We start from the raw sequence: 22,750 nt of genomic DNA on the forward strand, positions 1-22,750 counted from the left end.
TGCTGACATCTCTGCTTGTCCCTGGAACTGCACAGAGTAGAAGAGGTTTGCTATGGGGATTTGCTTCTAAACTGGGTGGTTCCCGAGACACGTGTCATCAGAGAGCCCTTAGACAAAAAAGAACAACTCAACTTCAGCAGCTCATGTACAAGTACTGAAAGGATTAAGATTTTTGATAGAAGTAATTTACAAATCTGTTTAACTTTCTGGAGCCCGTTGATATATATATAAAAAAAAAAAGTTTTTTCCTGGATAACCCCTTTAATCTCTTTATGTTAGTTATCTTAGTCCTGTGTGAATAGTGTCTTACGTTACTGATCAGTTTAGTGTTTAACATTCAGTTCTTCTGTTCATCCCCTGCATTTCCTGCTTTCTGCTGTTTAATCATTCTAAACCTTGTCTAGTTCATTAATTCATATTTGCCATTTATCTGGATTCCGGTTTCTGCCCTGTTATTATGTTTATAGTCTGTCTGGTCTATCTGGTTGTTTGGTAGTTTTCCTTATATGTTTCTGGCCTGTGACAACCGTGGTTGTCGATATGCTGTTTAGGGTGGATGGGCAAGAAGACAGGGAGAGTGTTATTAGGACAGCTTAGGGCTCACTCTCCCTTTCCACCCGGTCATGACAAACGGGAGCCAGAAAAAAAAAAATTAGCTGGGTCATGAAGTGGCTAAAGGGGTACTCCGATGGAAAACATTTTTTTTTTTTATCAGTTGGTTCCAGAAAGTTAAACAGATTTGTAAATTACTATTTAAAAATCTTAATCCTTTCAGTACTTCATCAGCTGCAGTATATTACAGAGGAAGTTCTTTTCTTTTCGAATTTCCTTTCTGTCTGACCACAGTGCTCCCTGTGGTCCTCTGTCCATGTCAGGAACTGTCCAGAGCAGGAGAGGATTTCTATGGGGATTGGCTCCTGCTCTGGACAATTTCTGACATGGACAGAGGTGTCAGCAGAGAGCACTGTGGACAGACAGAAAAGAAATTCAAAAATAAAAGAACTTCCTCTGTAATATACAGCAGCTGATAAGTACTGGAAGGATTAAGATTTTTAACTAGAATTAATTAAATCCAGATAACACAAGATAAAATAAATCAATCACTTAGGTTTGACATTACTTGAGTAGTTTTGCCCCTTTAGGACTTTATCAATGAAACTCTTTATCAACATTGTAATCTTTGTAAGATAAATACTTTTATAGAACATCTTAGAGCAAGTATTTTTAGGCTATGCTTACACTTTCAGATTTTTTTATTGCAATTATTGAATAAAAAAAAGCCAAGAACACATAATAAATCAGTATAAATAATGGATTGAGGCTCTTTCTAAGTCTATTCCTGGCTTTGTATTCAGTGACTGCAAATAAAAACTTGAATGTTTGAACTTGTACAAGGTTTAGGCACCTCATAAAAGTTATGAGCTATTAGTGTTGATTAAAAGATTTTCTCAATGTTTATTATTTAGATTCAAAGTTTTCCACATGCTCAATGTGCTACTAAAAGCTTCTGGAACACTCATAATACCATGCTATGAAGTCCTGATTTTTGTGACTAAAGCAGATGGTAAAGATATTGGCAGCAAATATATGTGTTTTCCAGAACATTTCCTTTCTAATGAGCATTTACAAATTACTGCATATTGCATTTTCTATTGTATATCTTCTCAGTTAGCAATCCAAATGCATCTCTCCTATACAATCTAAAAAAGACAACAGGTTGCTAAAAAAAAACAAGAATAGAATAGTGAAATGAGAGATGAGTACAAAGCATCTTCCTTAGCACACCCACACCGTTGTAGCTTTGTGCTGTGATATTGTTTGATGTTTTAAACACTGATTTCTATTTAATTCACTATAGCAGAAAGCCCCGTAACCTTAGCTGCTGTATGCTACAGAGGAAGTTGTATTGTTCTTTTGTGCAGGACCACAGTGCTCTCTGCTGACACATCTGTCCATATCAGGAACTGTCCAGAGCAGGAGTAAACCCGCATAGTAAACCTCTCCTGCTCTGGACAGATCCTGACACAGACAGAAGTGTTAGCAGAGAGCACTGTGGTCAGGCAGAAAATAATTATACAACTTCCTGTGGAGCATACAGCAGCTGATAAGTACTGAAAGGGTTAAAAAATTTAAAATAAGTAATTTACAAATCTGTTTAACTTTTTGGCTCCAGTTGATAAAAAAAAAAAATCACGGTAGTACCCCTTAAGAACCAGGTCCATTTTGGCCTTAACCCCTTAACCCCTTCAGGACCAAGCTCATTTTGGCCTTAAGGACCAGAGCGTTTTTTGCAAATCTGACCACTGTCACTTTAAACATTAATAACTCTGGAATGCTTTTACTGATCATTCTGATTCCGAGATTGTTTTTTCGTGACATATTCTACTTTAACATAGTGGTAAAATTTTATGGTAACTTGCATCCTTTCTTGGTGAAAAATCCCCAAATTTGACGAAAAAATTGAAAATTTTGCATTTTTCTAACTTTGAAGCTCTCTGCTTGTAAGGAAAATGGATATTAAAAATACATTTTTTTTAATTCACATATACAATATGTCTACTTTACGATTGCATCATAAAATTGATGAGTTTTTACTATTGGAAGACACCAGAGGGCTTCAAAGTTCAGCAGCAATTTTCCAAATTTTCACAAAATTTTCAAACTCAATATTTTTCAGGGACCAGTTCAGGTTTGAAGTGGATTTGAATGGTCTTCATATTAGAAATACCCCACAAATGACCCCATTATAAAAACTGCACCCCCCAAAGTATTCAAAATGACATTCAGTAAGTGTTTTAACCCTTTAGGTGTTTCACAGGAATAGCAGCAAAGTGAAGGAGAAAATTCAAAATTTTCATTTTTTACACTCGCATGTTCTTGTAGACCCAATTTTTTAATGTTTGCAAGGGGTAAAAGGAGAAAATTTTTACTTGTGTTTGTAGCCCAATTTCTCTCGAGTAAGCACATACCTCATATGTCTATGTTAATTGTTCGGCGGGCGCAGTAGAGGGCTCAGAAGCGAAGGAGCGACAAGGGGATTTTGGAGAGAATGTTTTTCTGAAATGGTTTTTGGGGGGCATGTTGCATTTAGGAAGCCCCTATGGTGCCAGAACAGCTAAAACCGCCCACATGCCATACCATTTTGGAAACTAGACCCCTTGAGGAACGTAACAAGGAATTAAGTGAGCCTTAATACCCCACAGGGGTTTCACAACTTTTTGCAAATGTAAAAAAAAAAAAAAAAAAATATCTAAAATGCTTGGTTTCTCAAAAATTTGACATTTTTACAAAGGGTTAAATCAGAAAATACCCCCCAAAATTTGAAGCCCAATTTCTCCCAATTCAGAAAACACCCCATATGGGGGTGAAAAGTGCTCTGCTGGCGCACTACAGGTCCCAGAAGAGAAGGAGTCACATTTGGCTTTTTTGAAGCAAATTTTGCTCTGGGGGCATGCCTCATTTAGGAAGCCCCTATGGTGCCAGGACAGAAAAAAAAACCACATGGCATACCATTTTGGAAACTAGACCCCTTGGGGAACGTAACAAGGGGTAAAGTGAACCTTAATACCCCACAGGGGTTTCACGACTTTTGCATATGTAAAAAAATATATATATTTTTTACCTAAAATGCTTGGTTTCTCAAAAATTTTACATTTTTGCAAAGGGTTAAAGCAGAAAATGCCCCCCAAAATTTTAAGCCCAATTTCTCCCGATTCAGAAAACACCCCATATGGGGGTGAAAAGTGCTCTGCTGGCGCACTACAGGTCTCAAAAGAGAAGGAGTCACATTTGGCTTTTTGGAAGCAAATTTTGCTCTGGGGGCATGCCGCATTTAGGAAGCCCCTATGGTGCCAGGACAGCAAAAAAAAACCACATGACATACCATTTTGGAAACTAGACCCCTTGGGGAACGTAACAAGGGGTAAAGTGAACCTTAATACCCCACAGGGGTTTCACGACTTTTGCATATGTAAAAAAAATATATATTTTTTACCTAAAATGCTTGGTTTCTCAAAAATTTTACATTTTTACAAAGGGTTAAAGCAGAAAATACCCCCCAATATTTGAAGCCCAATTTCTCCCGATTCAGAAAACACCCCATATGGGGGTGAAAAGTGCTCTGCTGGTGCACTACAGGTCTCAGAAGAGAAGGAGTCACATTTGGCTTTTTGGAAGCAAATTTTGCCCTGGGGGCATGCCGCATTTAGGAAGCCCCTATGGTGCCAGGACAGGAAAAAAAAACACATGACATACCATTTTGGAAACTAGACCCCTTGGGGAACGTAACAAGTGGTAAAGTGAACCTTAATACCCCACAGGGGTTTCACGACTTTTGCATATGTAAAAAAAATATATATTTTTTACCTAAAATGCTTGGTTTCTCAAAAATTTTACATTTTTACAAAGGGTTAAAGCAGAAAATACCCCCCAAAATTTGAAGCCCAATTTCTCCCGATTCAGAAAACACCCCATATGGGGTGAAAAGTGCTCTGCTGGTGCACTACAGGTCTCAGAAGAGAAGGAGTCACATTTGGCTTTTTGGAAGCAAATTTTGCTCTGGGGGCATGCCGCATTTAGGAAGCCCCTATGGTGCCAGGACAGCAAAAAAAAAACACATGGCATACCATTTTGGAAACTAGACCCCTTGGGGAATGTAACAAGGGGTAAAGTGAACCTTAATACCCCACAGGTGTTTCACGACTTTTGCATATGTAAAAAAATATATATATTTTTTACCTAAAATGCTTGGTTTCTCAAAAATTTGACATTTTTACAAAGGGTTAAAGCAGAAAATGCCCCCCAAAATTTGAAGCCCAATTTCTCCCGATTCAGAAAACACCCCATATGGGGGTGAAAAGTGCTCTGCTGGCACACTACAGGTCTCAGAAGAGAAGGAGTCACATTTTGGCTTTTTGGAAGTGCTCTGGGGGCATGCCGCATTTAGGAAGACCCTATGGTGCCAGGACAGCAAAAAAAAAAACACATGGCATACCATTTTGGAAACTAGACCCCTTGGGGAATGTAACAAGGGGTCAAGTGAACCTTAATACCCCACAGGTGTTTCACGACTTTTGCATATGTAAAAAATAAAATAAAAAAATCACTAAAATGCTTGTTTTTCCCCAAATTTTTCATTTTTACAAGGGGTTATAGCTGAAAAATTACCCCAAAATTTGTAGCCCCATTTCCCTTGAGCAAGGAAATAACCCATAAAAGCACGTAAAATGCTTTGCTGGTGAACTACAGGTCTCAGAAGGGAAGGAGCAAAATTTGGAGAGAGAATTTTTTGGGGGCATGTCGGATTTAGGAAGCCCCTATGGAGCCAGAACCCCGGGAACCTGCTGAGGTATTCATCTAGGGGTATAATGGAAATTTTTTTAAGTTTTGTTTAGGGGTTTAGCAAGATAGTGAAAATAAAACTATACCTGCCAAGGTATTCATCTAGGGGTATAATGGAATTTTTTTTTTTGTTAAGGGTTTAGCAAAATGTTGAAAATATAAAACTATACCTGCCAAGGTATTCATCTAGGGGTATAATGGGAATTTTTAGTTTTATTAGGGGTTTGCCAATTAGATTTTTTTTAATAGTTTAGTGGAGAAAAAGGGGGAAATAAATGAATTGCTCACATGTCATTCCAAGGGTGCATTGGGTAGAGTTATCCAAAGTCATTCTAAAAATAATTAAAGGGGACAAAATTAGATATCATATGTTGTGTGATAGATTTTAAAACAGTCTTCAATGCACAGACCGGGTTTGTGGGGACATGTCTCACAGTGGTATATAGTGCATTTTCTAATGCCACGCTTGGAGCACACCCGACACCGCTTCTGTTGCCTACTCCCCGATTCTCTACGGGGAACTACCGCAGGAAAATGTTGCCCTGGAACTATTCTGTTCTCCGATCCTGTGGCTCTGCTTTCCTCCCCTTCCGGATCCCCAAACAGAAAGTCCTTAATAACATTTTTCTGGAATTGCAGGTATGTGCATGTATTTCCTGCACGTTTGTACACCACAAATGAATTGTACATGGTAATTTGGAAGAGGTGCAGTGCCAATTTTTTATACCAGGTCTTAGTTTTGCGTAGGGCAGTGTATGGCTGCAAGGCCTGATCTGACAGATCCACCCCTCCCATGAACTTATTATAGTCCTGGATACACACCGGTTTAGGGGCACTCTCTGTGGTACCACGGACTTGGACAGGGGTGGATCTGTCTGGGTGTAAGGTGGTTAGTACAAGAACATCACGCTTGTCCTGGTACTTCACAAGCATCATGTTGTCCTTGCACACAGCCTTGCTTTCCCCCTTCTTCAACTTTTGCCGTACAAAAATTTTAGGCAGATCCCTTTGATTTCGCCTGATGGTACCACAGGCCACAGTCCCCTTGGCAAACAGGCATTGTAGTAATGGGACGCTAGTGTAAAAATTATCAAGGTAGATGTTATACCCTTGATCTAGCAGGGGGTGAACTAGATCCCATACTATTTTTCCCGTTGTTTTTAGTACGGGGGGACACTCTGGGGGCTCTATTTTAGAGTCTTTCCCCTCATAGACTCTGAATTTGTGCGTATAGCCGGTTGTGCTCTCGCACAACTTATAAAGTTTTACCCCATACCTGGCCCGTTTGTTAGGCAGGTATTGCCTAAAGTGCAACCTTCCTTTGAAGTGCACAAGAGATTCGTCCACTGCAATCTCTTTTTCTGGGGTGTAAACTTCAGAAAATTTTTGATTTAAATAATTAACAAGGGGCCGAATTTTATATATGCGATCAAAATTTGGATCACTGGGAGGTGGACAATTTTCATTATTAGCATAATGTAGAAATTTGAGGAGGGCTTCAAACCGATTCCTTGGAATGACCGACCGGTACAGTGGAGTATGGTAAAGCATATCATTACTCCAATAGGAGCGAATTGTGGGCTTTTTAACTATGCCCATGTTAAACAAAAGGGCAAAAAATTTTTTGAGCTCTAGTGCATTGGTTGGCGTCCATTGATAAGGCCTAGCATGATATGCCTGTGGATTGGCCGCAATGAATTGCTCAGCATACCGGTTGGTTTCCTCCACTATCAAATTAATCAGCTCTTCTGAAAAGAAGAGCTGAAAAAAATCAGCTTCTTTCAACCCCACGGTGTCAACACGAATGCCTGCAGTGGCCACAAACTCAGGCAAATTGGGTATAAAGTTTGAAGCTGGAGCCCACTCAGAGATGGCACTAGGACCTGGCTCAATATTGGTACTAGGACTGGTACTAGGACCTGGCCTAGGGCGGTGGCGGGGAGGTTCCTCGTCAGAATCAGTGGAAGAGGAAGAAGAAGAGGGCAAATATAACAACTCTTCACCACTATCTGAACCAGAGGAAGATGCCAAGAAGGCATATGCCTCCTCAGTGCTGTACATGCGACGCCTTGACATATTGGATGACACTATAAGTGGCGAAGTGTCTCTGATGTACAACACTAGAACAATATTTTTTTTGTATTTTTATATTTTTATATATTTTTTTTACTTTTTTACTTTTTTTATAACAACGGAAAAACTGAAACAAAAAGCGCCACTAGAACTAAAAAAAAACAGCGGCGAACTGTCACTGCTGTCACTAATCAGTGACGCACCAGGAAAAAACGTAACAGGGTAGTATGGAGGTGTGCAAGGTGGTGATGGGATGAAAGGGTGACAGTCACTTCAGGGGCACTGACAGTATTTTATATTATTCTTCACTGTCACTGTTATGGTCAGTGACAGACTTCAATTTCTTCACAGCTGATGAATGAATGAATGAATGAATGAACGAATGAATGAATGAACGAATGAATGAATGAATGAACGAATGAATGAATCAGCAGCAGGATAAGGGGCACTGATGGGCACTGAAACTTTATTACTGTACTGTACTGTAGAATGTAACTATATTCAGTTACAGTTACAAGTTACAATCTTCACTGCAGCCTGTCAGATCACACAGGCTGCAGACTTCAGACAGGGAGGACAGCAATTGGAAGGGGCACTGCTGGGCACTACTGGAGACTGATGGGCACAGCTGGGCGCTGATGGGCACTACTGGACACTGATGGGCACTGATGGGCACTAGACTGTCACTGTTATATTCAGTGACAGTCACTAGGATCTTCACTGCAGCCTGTCAGATCGCACAGGCTGCAGACTTAGGAGGCAGCAGATGGGCACAGATGGGCACTGGGGGGCACTGCTGGGCACTACTGGGGCACAGATTTATACAAGACTGTCACTGTTATATACAGTGACAGTCACTAGGATCTTCACTGCAGCCTGTCAGATCGGACAGGCTGCAGACTTCAGACGGCGGCAGCAGCAGCAGGGTAAGGGGCACTACAGGGGGGGTTCTTTTACTTCCACTTAAATTTTTAGCTTTTAGAAAAGCTTTTTAACACTCTTCTGTCTTCTGTCTTCTGTCCTAACACTAACACCGGCTCCGATCGCTGTTCAGAACGAACTGAAAGCTTCGGAGCCGGTGTTATTGTAACAAAGACACTGATACACTGTGATTGGTCCACAGGGACCAATCACAGGGCTCTAATCCCAGGACCAATTACAGATGGTCCTGGGATGTCAAGCAGAACTTGTCTCCCGCCGCTGGGCACGGGATTTCTGCCTGTTAACCCTTGCGCTGCTGTGCAGCGCCGGGTTAACTGCATGTCATTTATAAACGCCGGGATGCGCGAACGCACTGCACAACCCGGCGTTTATATATGACATTCTGCGGGAAGGGGTTAAGGACCAAGCCCATTTTCACCTTAAAGGGGTAGTCCAGTGCTGAAAAAAGTTTCAGATCACGGGGGGGGGGTCCGACCTCTGGGGCCCCCCGTGATCTCCTGTACGGGGCCCCGGCTTGCTGGCCAGATAGCGGGTGTCAACCACACACCCCCTCAATACATCGCTATGGCAGAGCCGGAGATTGCCGAAGGCAGCGCTCCGGCTCTGCCATAGAGTTGTATTGAGGGGGCGTGTCAGTCACCACTTCATGCAGTGGTCAACACGCCCCTTTCCATGCGAGCTGCCGGGGCCCGTACAGGAGATCGTGGGGGGCCCCAGCGGTCGGACCCCCTGCGGTCTGAAACTTATCCCATATCCTTAGGATAGGGGATACGTTGTTCACCACTGGATATCTCCTTAAAGGACCAGAGCATTTTGTGCACATCTGACCATTGTCACTTTAAGCATTAATAACTCTGGGATGCTTTTACTTATGAATTTGATTGAGAGTTTTTTCGTGACATATTCTACTTCAACATAGTGGTAAAATGTTGTCGATAGTTGCATCATTTCTTGGTGAAAAATTCCAAAATGTAATAAAAAATTTGAAAATTTAGCATTTTTCTAACTTTGAAGCTCTCTGCTTGTAAGGAAAATAGACACACCAAATAAATTATATTTTGATTCAGATATACTATATGTCTATTTTATGTTTTCACCATGTTTTTACTTTTGGAAGACATCAAAGGGCTTCAAAGTTCAGCAGCAATTTTCCAACTTTTCAAAAAAAATTCAAAATCTGAATTTTTCAGGGACCAGTTCTGTTTTGAAGTGGATTTGTGGGCCTTCATATTAGAAATACACCATTAATGACCCCATTATAAAAACTGCCCCCCTCAAAGTATACAAAATGACATTCATAAACATTGTTTACCCTTTATGTGTTTCACAGGAATAGCAGCAAAGTGAAGGAGAAAATTCAAAATCTCCATTTTTTACACTAACATGTTCTTGTAGACCCAGTTTTTGAATTTTTACAAGGGGTAAAAGGAGAAAAAGCCCATCAAAATGTGTAACCCAATTTCTGTCGAGTAAATAAATACCTCATATGTGAACATAAAATGCTCTGCGGGTGCACTAGAGGGCTCAGAAGTGAAGGAGTGACAATGGAATTTTGGAGAGTGAATTTTGCTGGAATGGTTTTGGAGGGGGCATATTGCAAGGAAGCCCCTATGGTGCCATAACAGAAAAAACGCCACATGGCATACTATTTTGGAAACTACACCCCTCATAGCAAGTAACAAGGGGTACAGTGAGCCTTAACAACCCACAGGTGTTTGACAAATTTTCCTTAAAGTCAGATGTGTAAATTAGAATTTTTTTTACTAAAATGCATTTTTCCCCCAATTTTACAATTTTTAAAAGAAGTAATAGGAGAAAATTCCCCCCAAGAGTTGTAACCCCATTTCTTCTGAGTATGGAAATACCTCCTCTGTGGATGTGAAGTGCTCTGTGAGCGCACTACAATGCTCAGAAGGGAAGGAGCCACATTTGGCTTTTTGAAAGCAAATTTAGCTGAAATTGTTTTGGGGGGGGCATGTCACATTTAGGAAAACGCCATGGTGCCAGAAGAGCAAAAAAAAGCCCCAAATGGCACACTATTTGGTTAACAACACCCCTCAAGATATGTAACAAGGGGTACAGTGAGCCTTTACACCCCACAGGTGTTTGACAAATTTCAGCTAAAGTTGGACGTGAAAATTAAAAATTTGATTTTTTTTCTCTAAAATGCTGGAGTTACCCCAAATTTTTTTAAATTTTAATAGGAGAAAAAGCCTCCCACTATTTCTTTTTAGCATGGAAATACCCCATATGTGGAAGTAAAGTGCTCTGCGGGTTAACTACAATGCTCAGAAGAGAAGGAGCGCCATTGAGCTTTTGGAGAGAGAATATGTTTGAAATGGAAGTCAGGGACCATGTGCGTTTACAAAGCCCCCATGCTACTAGAACAATGGACCCCCCCCCCACATGTGACCGCATTTTGGAAACCCCTCACAGAATGTAATAAGGGGTGCAGTGAGCATTTAAACCCCATTGCGTTTGACAGATCTTTGGAACAGTGGGCTGTGGAAATGAAAAATGACATTATATAGGGCTGTGAAATCACAGGGGTGACTGGCTGCTGATAGGCTGCATGCTACATGTGATTCAGGGTCATCCCGCCTACCCTTGTTCCTGCCTTCCCAGGATTCCTTGCCCTGTGTCCTCACATGTGGATCTGCCATTTTAGATGCTCTGGAGCTTGGACCGCACTAAATGGAGTTTAATGAAGCAATTCGCATGATAGAATCTCGGCGATATTCGCATTCATTTTGAATCAAATTTTTCCTGAAATTTGTAACAAATTCTTATTAGTCAGATTTGATTCGCTCATCTCTAATCATTTTATATGTAATCTAGGTGTGATTTTAACAACCATAGTTTGCCAAATGAGCTTAAAGTATATTGCAGTTGTAGACTGCAAAGAAATGAAAGGTTTTTTAATATAGTATTTGTAAAGAAAAGAATTGATCTGTTTTTCCAACTGAAGGTAAAAAGCTATTGTAGCCCAGTGAGATTATTTTTACAGGTCTATGCTTTCTTTTTGTTAATTTATTGTTTGCAAAGTGTCAGAAATAGGGACTAAAATTCAGCCAAAAACTGAGAATTAACACACTGCCAACACTGTGCGGACCTTCCAGACTGACCCATTTCTTTCACTTGCCAGCCTTTTAAAGATTTAAATGATGAAAAATGTAACATATTTTATCTGTGTGCAAAATAGATTGTTTGTTCCCATTTATCCATTATTTGAGCAGCCTGTCATTTTATTACCTTAAAGGGAATTTGTCAGCTCTTTGTCTTGCTCAGAGCTGCAGGCATGGGCAGATAGCTGATATGGAGATAAAACAAATTACTCATGTCTCTTAGCAGATTTCTGTTTGCAAAGTTATCAAATAATGTTTACATTTTAAGCTCAAGAGCCATGGAGGTGGTGCTGAGCTAAACCATGCACGCCTCCTCCCTCTCCCATAACTCCCTGCTCTGCATAATTCATGTACAAAGCTCAGTGCTGGAAGCAAAAAGCTGTAAATTAACCCCCTGATCATGCCCAGTATTAACCCTTCAGACATGGCAATCAAAGTTGATCACCGTGTCTAAAGTGAAAGTTAAACCTTCCCGGCAGCTCAGTCGGGCTGATCGGGACCACCGTGGTGAAACCGAGGTGTCCTGATCAGCTGTTAGGAAATGAGGAGGGTCCCTACCTGCCTCCTCGTTGTCTGATCATCGATTCACTCTTCGTTCCTGAGATCCAGGCAGGAGCAGTGGATCGCCGATAACACTGATCAATGCAATGCTATGACATAGCATTGATCAGTGTCTGCAATCAATGTACTGCATGTTATAGTCCCCTATGGGGTCTATAACATTGCAAAAAAAAGTTAAAAAATAGTTAATAAATGTTATTTAACCCCTTCCCTATTAAAAGTTTGACTCACCCCCCTTCTCCCATAAAAAACGTAAATGTAAATAATAATAAATATAAACATATGTGGTATCACCACATGCGTAAATGTCCGAGCTATAAAAAACATTGTTAATTAAACCACATGGTCAATGGCATACACGTAAAAAGAAAAAAAATCCAAAGTCCAAAATAGTGTATTCTTGGTCACTTTTTATACCATAAAAGAAAATGAATAAAAAGCGATCAAAAAGTCTGATCAAAACAAAAAGGTTAATCGATAAAAACTTCAGATCACAAAGCAAAAAATTAGCTCCATACATCCCTGTATGCTGAGAAATAAAAAAGTTATAGGGGTCAGAAGAGGACATTTTTAAACGTATTAATTTTCGTGCGTGTAGTTATGATTTTTTCCAGAAGTACGACAATATCCAACCTATATAAGTAGGGTACCATTTTAATCATATGGACCTACAGAATAGAGAAATAGAGAGAAGGTGTCATTTTTACCGAAAAATGCACTGCGCAGAAACAGAAGCCCCAAAAAGTTACAAACTGGCATTTTTTTTTCTCACGGCACCCCAGTCATCCGTCCAACTGGCAACTACAGCCACCACGCCCCCTTCATTCATGTCTATGGGAGGGGGCATGACATCTAGTATGTAGCCGTCATGCCCCCCTCTTATAGACATGACTGAGAGGGACTGGCTTATTGTGCTGCAGTTATGATTGTACATGTTTTCAAATGCTTATGTATTTTTTGTGGTCTTATGCCATAAAATTGCATTTATTTAAATATTCCTTTTGTTGATTTTTCGTCTAGTATTACAAAGTTGCAGCACCACAAGGCTTATATTATTGGTAGTTGTGGCCATACTTGTTAATGCAATTAAAGTGTTACCAATGACTTACAAAGCTCTCCACAACCTATTCCTTCCATACAGCTCTGACTTGATCTCCTGATACCGCTTCTCGTATAATCTCTGATCCCCACAAAAGCTCCATCTGTGCTCTCACCTTGTCCATTTCTCACACACCCATCTCCAGGATTTCTCTCGGGCTTCCCCCATATTCCAGATAAACCCACCAACACAACCTTTGTAAAACAACCTATAAAAAACATATTTTTAGAATATCCTGCAACCTACACTAACCCTGCTGATACTGTACTAAACTGTGAACAGTCTTTTTCCTCACCTACTTTCTTCTTCCCCCTCACCTTGTAGATTACAAGTCCTCAGGAGCGCTCTATAAGAATAATAATACTCAGAAAAGGACTAAACTTTGAATCAGATCTGTCAGATCTATTGATATTCACATTAAATTATGTCACTGTCATTTATTAAATAAAGCGAGTAGAGTTTAAAAAATTTAGCAAATATGTGGGTTTTATAGGGTCTATTAAGCCACATCGTTGTTCTTATGCAATTTTTACTACTTACAGTAGTTTAGAGTAAAAACAAAGATTTTCATAATTATATAGATACATTTGTTGATTTCCCTATCTGTACTATTTTATTATTAAGTCCTGATTTCATTATAAAATTTATCCAAGATCACAGCAGGCAAAGTGGCACGCAAGACAACTTTTGCAGAAACGATGCATGTTTATGGGGTACAAATAAAATCATGTCTTTGGCACAATCCTGGGCCACCTTGTGTGCTGTGATCTTGGAAAGTTATTTTCTATAACTAAGAACTGATGAAAAAAAGTCTAAAACACATAGGAGTATGTGCATTGTAATATGTAGTTTTTAAACCAAGAAATATAATAAAAGTTGCAGAAAAGTGCAGACTAACCGCTTCCTGCTCTGCAACTCCATCCTACAGTTTTCTATCGTAGAGTGAAATCCTGAAAGACATAATGTGGCAGCCACGAAGCCCTGGCCCTAGCCTGAAGCCCTTGCAGGTACCAGAAAAGCTAGGAGGCCCTTGTACACATTGACCTTGCAGGTTAGCTCTCATGCATGTCCTCCATCTTAAAGGGCATAAAAATCATACGCATGGCAGGTCAGGCTGCTACTAAGTTCTTGCTCTGTGTCAACTCTAAAACTGACTACTCTCATTCAAACTCTACCAGCCTTTGCATTTATAGACAGCTCATTAAAGGGGTACTCCGGTGGAATTTTTTTTTTTTTTTTTTTCTAATCAACTGGTGTCAGAAAGTTAAACAGATTTGTAAATGACTTCTATTAAAAAATCTTAACCCTTCCAGTACTTTTTGGCAGCTGTATGTTACAGAGGAAATTATTTTCTTTTTTACTTTCTTTTTTGTCTTGTCCACAGTGCTCTCTGCTGACACCTGATGCCCATATCAGGAACTGTCCAGAGCAGGAGAAAATCCCCATTGCAACCTATGCTGCTTTGGACAGTTCCTGATACGGACAGAGGTGTCAGCAGAGAGCACTGTGGACAAGACAAAAAAGAAATTCAAAAAGAAAAGAATTTCCTCTGTAGCATACAGCTGCTAAAATGTACTGGAAGGGGTAAAGATTTTTTAATAGAAGTAATTTACAAATCTGTTTAACTTTCCGGCACCAGTTGATTTAAAAAAAAAAAAAAATTGTTTAAACCGGAGTACCCCTTTAACTTAATTCATCCCCTGTATGGAACTTTCTGTAATGATAACCTATAGGGCAATGCAATATATATATCTTTACCAAATAACACCTTTAACTGGCAGAAAAGAATAATCTAAATTGGATTGGTGTTAGTGGGAATGTGGAGTTAACCCTTCACCATCTGCCAGTAACTTAGTACAATAAGAAACTGTACCATGAACCTTTTTCAAGAACATCCAGTAGTTCATACAGTACACAAATCCTTTTCACTTCATAAAAACATGATAGTAAAACAGGTTGTGCTATGCCTAACCAACTCCTTCAAAACACATGCACTTTGGGACCAAAACCCTACCAATCAATAAGATAATGTTTTTTCTTGCCCATCCCTTTGGAAACCATAATGTCCTTTACTTAAAAGATAGCTGGCGACAGCACCTGTGTGGATCAGGTGGGTATATAAAGACCAGACTCCTCCCACAAATTAGGTTAACTGTTTCAGCTAACCTCCCCTTGTGGTCGGATTCTTATATGTACCGTAAGTAGGGTATCACTTGCATGAATAATTAGGCCTGGGTGGCCGTGAAGGGTATCCTAGAGAAGGGGGCAAAAATACCTCAGTTAGGTAATACATGAATTAATGGTTAAGCATAACCTACGTCATATGAACCCAAGATAACAGACAAAATACTCCAGTTAACAGCCGGAGGTTGGAACGTGTCAATGGAACAGAGCGATATCAGTGCCCTTAACTTACTTAACATTTAAGTGATAACTGACAAAGAGAAGCCCCTACCCAGAAGCTGGCGCAGCTGTTATGGAGCCGAAGCCAAGATACATTTCTAGATATACCACTTGGCACTACTAGACCCATAGCACCTACCAGAATGGTACTACCAGGGTGCACATGGATAGAGGTAACCCAAGTGTCAAATATAGAAAATGTCGAAGTGCTAGATAGACAGAAGGTACAATGAGTCGGTTAGAAAAGTGGCCAAAACACAAACGTCAGTAGGTATTTAGATAGGTAGTGCCAGAAGAGGAAGATTTGAAAAGTGTCCCGAGCTACACATATAGGTAATCCTATTGAACCATGCCATACATAAAGTGACAACAACAGACCCGCATAGAAAAAACATAAAAGTATATAACATACTTAACCTGAGGTTTCGTGTACCAGTAAGGTAGTCTCCACATACTTGCAGGGGTAAAGAAGATTATTACTGCTACTCCCTGAGGCTTATTGCAAAAGAAAATATACATGACCAGCAGGTTACAAAGACCGATAAGGGCAAATTTCCCAACAGGTACACACGACAAGACATGAACAAGCTGAAACCACATCATAGAACTTAACACTAAGATGTGTACAACTAAGACCACAATCAGACACATAGTAACAAACATAAGAGCAAGATAGAGATGGCAACAACATGAGGCTCGTGGACTGAATCTGCCTCGGACAGAATTGTATGAAACGCAGAAACGGAAACAACATGAGGCTCGTGGATTGACAGTGCAATCTGCCTCGGACAGAATCATATGAAACGCAGAAATGGAAAAAACATGAGGCTCGTGGACTGACAGTGCAATCTGCCTCGGACAAAATCGCATGAAACATAGAAACGGAAACAACATGAGGATCGTTGATTGTCAAGCAATCTGCCTCTAACAGGGGCGTAAGTAACGTACAAAAACAAATGAAAAGGGGCTCGTGGATTGATGATACATCTGCCCCAAACAAGAATGTTTGTAATGTACAAAGGAATGACAACAATACGAAGGCTCGAGGATTGTCGGGCAATCTCTCTCTCCCAGGGACATGTGACGTACGAAAGGCATGCAAAGAGACAGCTTAACACTTACCTGGAATGGCAAGGTCGAACTGACTGTAACAAGGCGTATGTAATGACCAAAAAGGAAACTATAAAGATGAAGCATTACGGATTGACGACAGCAATCAGCCTCCAACCACACCGAATGCATAGCGCTAAGCGGTAAAACAACCTAGAACACATAATGTAAGCTGAAACAAAAGAGATGAAACAGAAGGGGACAACAAACTATGAAACTTACACTGTAAGGAACTGTATGCGTATTAATTACCCTGTAGGGAACCATATGTATATCACACTGTAGGGAACCATTAACGTTGAAACATGGTATATCACTTGAAGTAACATAAGCACTGTATAACATAAGCTATCTGCCTCTAACAGGGCATATGTAACGAACAAAACAAAAGACGACAAGAGGCTCGTGGATTGATGATACAATCTGCCTCCAATGAGAACATTTCTAATGTACAAAGGAATGACAACGATATGAGGCTCGAGGATTGTCGGGCAGCTTCTCTCTCACGGGAGCGTGTGACGTACGAAAGGCATTTAAAGTGACGACTTAAAGCTTACCTGGAATGGCGAGGTCAAACTGGCTGTAACAAGGTGTATGTAATGACCAAAAAGGAAACTATAAAGATGAAGCTTTGCGGATTCACGACAGCATTTAGCCTCCAACCACATCAAACACATATCGCTAAGACTTAAAGCAACCTAGCGTACATAAAGTAAGATGAAACAAAAGAGCTGAAACAGCAGAAGGGGACAATAAACTAGGAGATAACTGTATGCGTATTACCCTGTAGGGAACCATATATATGTCCCACTGTAGGGAACCGTTAACGTTGACGCATGGTTTTATCCCTTGAAGTAACGTAAGCACCGTATAACATGAGCTATCTGCCTCTAACAGGGGCGTGTGTAACGTACGGACAAAAGACAACAAGAGGCTCGTGGATTGACGATACAATCTGCCCCAAATGAGAACATTTATAATATACAAAGGAATGTCAACGATATGAGGCTTCTCTCTCACGGGAGCGTGTGACGTACAAAAGACATGTAAAGTGACGACTTAAAGCTTACCTGGAACTGCGAGGTCAACCTGGCTGTAACAAGGCGTGTATAATGACCAGAAACTAAACTATAAAGATAAGGCTTTACAGATTGACGATAGCAATCAGCCTTCAACCACACTGAACGTATGGCGCTAAGAGGTAAAACAACCAAGCGTACATAACCTGACAGCTGAAACAAAAGAACGGGAGAATAATTATGAAACGTATACTGTAAGGAACTGTATGCGTATTACCCTGTAGGGAAATGTATGCATGTCACACTGTAGGTAACCATATGTATGTGACACTGAAGGTAACCGTATGTATGTGACACTGAAGGTAACCGTATGTATGTGACTCTGAAGAGAACTGTTAACGTTGAAGCATGGTATATCACTTGAAGTAATGTAAGCACCGTACAACATCTCCGAAAACAACAAAGCCCTGTATATAAGCTTACAGTAGTGTAAACCCTGAACAACATTAATGTTCAGCAGAACAGCTAAATAACCACTAATACACAGTGTGTATATATATATATATATATATATATATATATATATATATATATATATAAGCCACAGTAAAACGCAATTACCAGCAATAGAACATAGGACCATATGTCAGCTAAAATAATGTTAAATGCCCAGTATATCTGCTACATTAACATAAGCCCCAAATAACATTAATGCACCATAGATCAGTTAATTAACACTAACGCATAGCATATAGACACTTGTTATGTAATGCAAATTATCAGCTATAGTAACATAAGCACCGTATGACCACAATAGGGACATTAATGCACCACATGACAGCTATGGAAATGTAACACAGCATCGGCTATATTAACACAAGCCCAGTAAATCAACTATACCAAACGAGCACAGTACATATGCTATGGTATCAACATCTGGTACTGCAAACCGATATAACGGGAAGCATGGTATCAGCTCAGGTAACACATGCCACCGGAACTATTGTAGCATAAATGTCACAGTCATGTATGCACAATGTGACAGCTTCAGAAAGGTATACATAATTTTATGCGTAATGTGCCTGCTATAGGAATATTTGCGTAGTGTGAACGTTATGGGGTAGAATGAATCATGTTCAATGAGAAACATAAGAGTAGCATGACAGCGCTGAACATTAAAAACGTAACCACAAGCCATGAAAACAATACTGTAAGAAACATGCAGGTCACATTGAAGGAAGATGTACATGATACACCGCTAGGGAAACATAAGCACGTACACCGAGTAGGAACCTGAGTAATACACTGTTGAACGCAGGTGTGGTATACTGTGTGGGATATCAGCAAGGAACACTATGTGGAAGGCAGGCGTGGTATACTGTGTGGGAACATCTGGCAGTACGCGGTTTTGCTTGTTACCTGCTGTTGCAACCGAGTGGAAACGCAATCATGGTGTTGTAGTTGAGTAGAATGTAGCCGTGACACAGGAAGCCAAGTGATGTCAGTACCTGGTTGAAAGGTATACGTGTTATCTTGTGTGAACCGTATGCGTGATAAATGCAGGAAAACATGGCGTGTATGATAACGAAACACAGAACGCTGTAAGGAAACATAAGTGTGGAGAACCATGTGGTAATGTCAGCAGGGACATCCTATCACACCTGACCTCCCACATGAGTAAATGTAAAATCAATGCCATGATAACAGCCTAACATACTAGACCTGAGAACCATGAGAGTAATGCTGTGACAGCTTGAAATACCTGACCTGCATACATTAATGAAAGCCTAACGTGACATAACTAAAAACCAAGAGAAATGTAACAATAAAGCTATGAAACATCTGCTGACGTACAGTATATTCTATGGTGACATAACCCATACATGACTACGTGTATGTAATTATAAACTATACAAGTTATATGAATGGTAACATAAAACAGTATAACAGAGACATATGATGTATCTACGATAAGTGACATAACCACGGTGACATATAACAGTATACTGATGGCAACTTACATGGTATATACTAAGGGATGTATACGTGGTGTACATATAACTGACAAACACAGTAAATAAATGCACTGGTGATGTATAACAGTGCAACGTATAATGACAATTTATACATGGCCTGTAATAGATGACATGTCTGAGATAGAGATTTGTCCTGGGCTGCAGCATAAAAGAGCGTACAGATGGGGAGACGCAGCAGGAGAGACTCCAGCGAGGGGACAGAATGGAGAGCGGTTGTGAGCATGAAACTGGATTACAGGTCACATATGAAGGAAAAGTAATCTCGTAAATGTAAGAACAGTCAAAACAACACCGAAATATGGAGGCCCCCCAACACCTGGAGATTCAGCAGCCTGTGCTGCTCTGTCAGCCCAAACACATCCTCCTGCTGCAGTCAATTATTTGTATAAGCCACAGCTGTGACCTCCTATGAGTGATCTTTGCAGACTAAGAGACTGAGGCAGGAAAGAGTTTAACTCAAGCTGAAATATGCAAATTACCTCACAGCCAGCAGGCCAGGGCTGGAGCCTGCACAGCTACATGTGCTTACTGCATGTTTACTGCATATTGTAGGAGCTAGATGTAGCTACTTCACAGCCTGCAGCGTGAAAGGTACCTTAACACATTACCGTATTCCTTGCATCATAGTTAGGCTAGCAAACAGTGCCTCTCTGCGACATATGCAATCAAACCTCCCGCCAAAACCACAGCATCCGGTGCAAAGACATCTTGCATGCTGGCGACAGCACCTGTGTGGATCAGGTGGGTATATAAAGACCAGACTCCTCCCACAAATTAGGTTAACTGTTTCAGCTAACCTCCACATATCCGCACTCATCCAACAGGAAAGAGACTCAAAGCTCCTACATGGACGCAGGCGTGGGACAGAGACTTCAGAGAGGCTTGTGCGCTCAGAGGCCTCTGAGCGCACTAGCCTCTTTGAAGTCTCGGTCCCACGGTTGCATCCATGTAGGAGCTTCGAGTCTCTTTTGTGGTGGTGAGTATGGATATACACTTTTTTCTTGTTGATAATTAGCTGTCTATATATAAATACCCAGCTTTTCCCTCAGCACAAGGTTCTGGAAATTAGAGTTGTGCTCTTAAATTAAAGGAAATCTGTCACCAGTGTCCCCTGCCCTAACCTGTCGGTACCAACAGATAGTTCAGGTGACACTGAGATAACTGTACTCACCTTGTCCCGTTCCGTGGCGGGGATCTTCGGTAATCTCCTCTGTTAGCTCCGCTCTAAGCGCCTGGCTTAGGGCACGGGCGGAGCTTACTGATGTCACCTCTGCTATTCTCTCACAGGGGAACCCAGCAGGGAGCAGCAGCGGTGACGTCACTAAGCTCCGCCCATGCCCCAAGCCGCTGCTGATCTCTGCAGGGTCTCGCAGCAGCGGTGACGTCAGTAAGCTCCGCCCATGCCCCAAGCCGGCTGCCGGGACTGGAGCTAATGGAGGAAATTATTGAAGATCCCCGTCACGGAATGGGACAAGCTGAGTACCGTTGTCATCAGTCACCTTCACTATCTGTCAGAACGAAAGGGTAGTACAGGTGACACTGTTGACAAATTTCCTTTAAGCCCATTTGGGCCTTAAGGACTCTGACAATTTTATTTTTACGTTTTCGTTTTTTCTGCCTCGCCTTCAAAAAAATCATAACTCTTTTATATTTTCATCCACAGACTAGTGTGAGGGCTTTTTTTTTTTTTTTTTTTTTGCGTGGCCAGTTGTCTGTTATAATTCCACCAGTCACTTTACCATAAAATGTATGGTGCAATCAAAAAAATACTATTTGTGTGGGGAAATTAAAAAGAAAACAGCAATTTTGCAAATTTTGGAAGGTTTCTTTTCACGCCGTACAATTTACGGTAAAAATGATGGTGTTCGAACGCACACTTTTTAACAAAATTAGTACGTTTAAAATTCCCCTATTTTGAAGACCTATAACTTTTTCATTTTTCTGTATAAGCAGCAGTGTGAGGGCTGATTTTTTGCCCCGTGATCTGTACTTTTTATTGATGCCATATTTGCTTTTATAAAATTTTTATACATTTTTAATAATTTTTTTTAATAAAATGTTATAAAAAAGCAGCTATTTTGGACTTTTCTTTATTTTTTACGTTCACACCGTTCACCGTATGGTATCATTAACATTTTATTTTAATAGTTCGGATATTTACGCACGCGGCAATACCAAATATGCATATAAAACATTTTTTTTTACACTTTTTGGGGGTGAAATAGGGAAAATGGGACAATTTACGTTTTTATTGGGGGAGGGGTTTTTTCATATTTTGTTAACTTTTTTTTTACTTTTTTTTTTTACACTTTTTATGTCCCCATAGGGGACTATTTATAGCAATCATTTGATTGCTAATACTGTTCAGTGCTATGCATAGGACATAGCACTGATCAGTATTATTGGTCATCTTCTGCTCTGGTCTGCTCGATCTCAGACTGGAGCAGAAGACCAGTGGCAGCGCTGCGGGTGATCCAATCCTCCATTTTACCGACCGACCGCAATGCTGCAGATGCCATGATCTGTATTGATCATGGATTCTGAGGAGTTAATGGCGGACATCTGCGCGATCGCGGATGTCTACCATTACCGGCGGGTCCCTGGCTGCTATCAGCAGCCGAGGACCTGCCACGCATGACCCGAGCATCGCTTCGATGCTCGTGGTTATGTATAGGATGTAAATGTACGTCCTGGTGCGTCAAGTACCAGCACAACAGGACATACATTTACATCCGGCGTCGTTAAGAGGTTAAGAGACAAGCTTCTTGTCCAGGCCTGCCAGGATTGTGTGAAACCAAGCCTGGCTACAACATGGAATTACTCAAGAAATCCTGTGTACCAGCTTTGCTCCTTTCTTTTTTTGGTGGAATACTTTCTCCATGTCTGAGGGGATAACAATTTCAAGGGCCTCTTAGCTTAGTTTGTGCATTAGTGGACCACTGGTCGAGCCCGACCACCTATCCTCTGCTGGGAACAAACTGTTGGAATCTTCCTAGTCAGTGGGAGCCGGCCTCCAGCGTTAGACCTAGAAAGATAATATAA

At 40.7% G+C, this 22,750-nt stretch overlaps 1 protein-coding gene across 1 annotated transcript; it reads right to left on the reverse strand.

Moving 5' to 3' along the window:
* Positions 1-5,697: 5,697 nt before the first annotated feature.
* Positions 5,698-7,416, reverse strand: LOC130357486 (piggyBac transposable element-derived protein 4-like). The gene has a single exon (XM_056560186.1). It carries the CDS (start codon positions 7,414-7,416, stop codon positions 5,698-5,700), a length of 1,719 nt encoding a protein of 572 aa, XP_056416161.1.
* Positions 7,417-22,750: the final 15,334 nt, after the last annotated feature.

The sequence above is a fragment of the Hyla sarda genome, chromosome 2 (assembly GCF_029499605.1).
Source record: "Hyla sarda isolate aHylSar1 chromosome 2, aHylSar1.hap1, whole genome shotgun sequence".
NCBI classification, from domain to species: Eukaryota; Metazoa; Chordata; class Amphibia; order Anura; family Hylidae; genus Hyla; species Hyla sarda.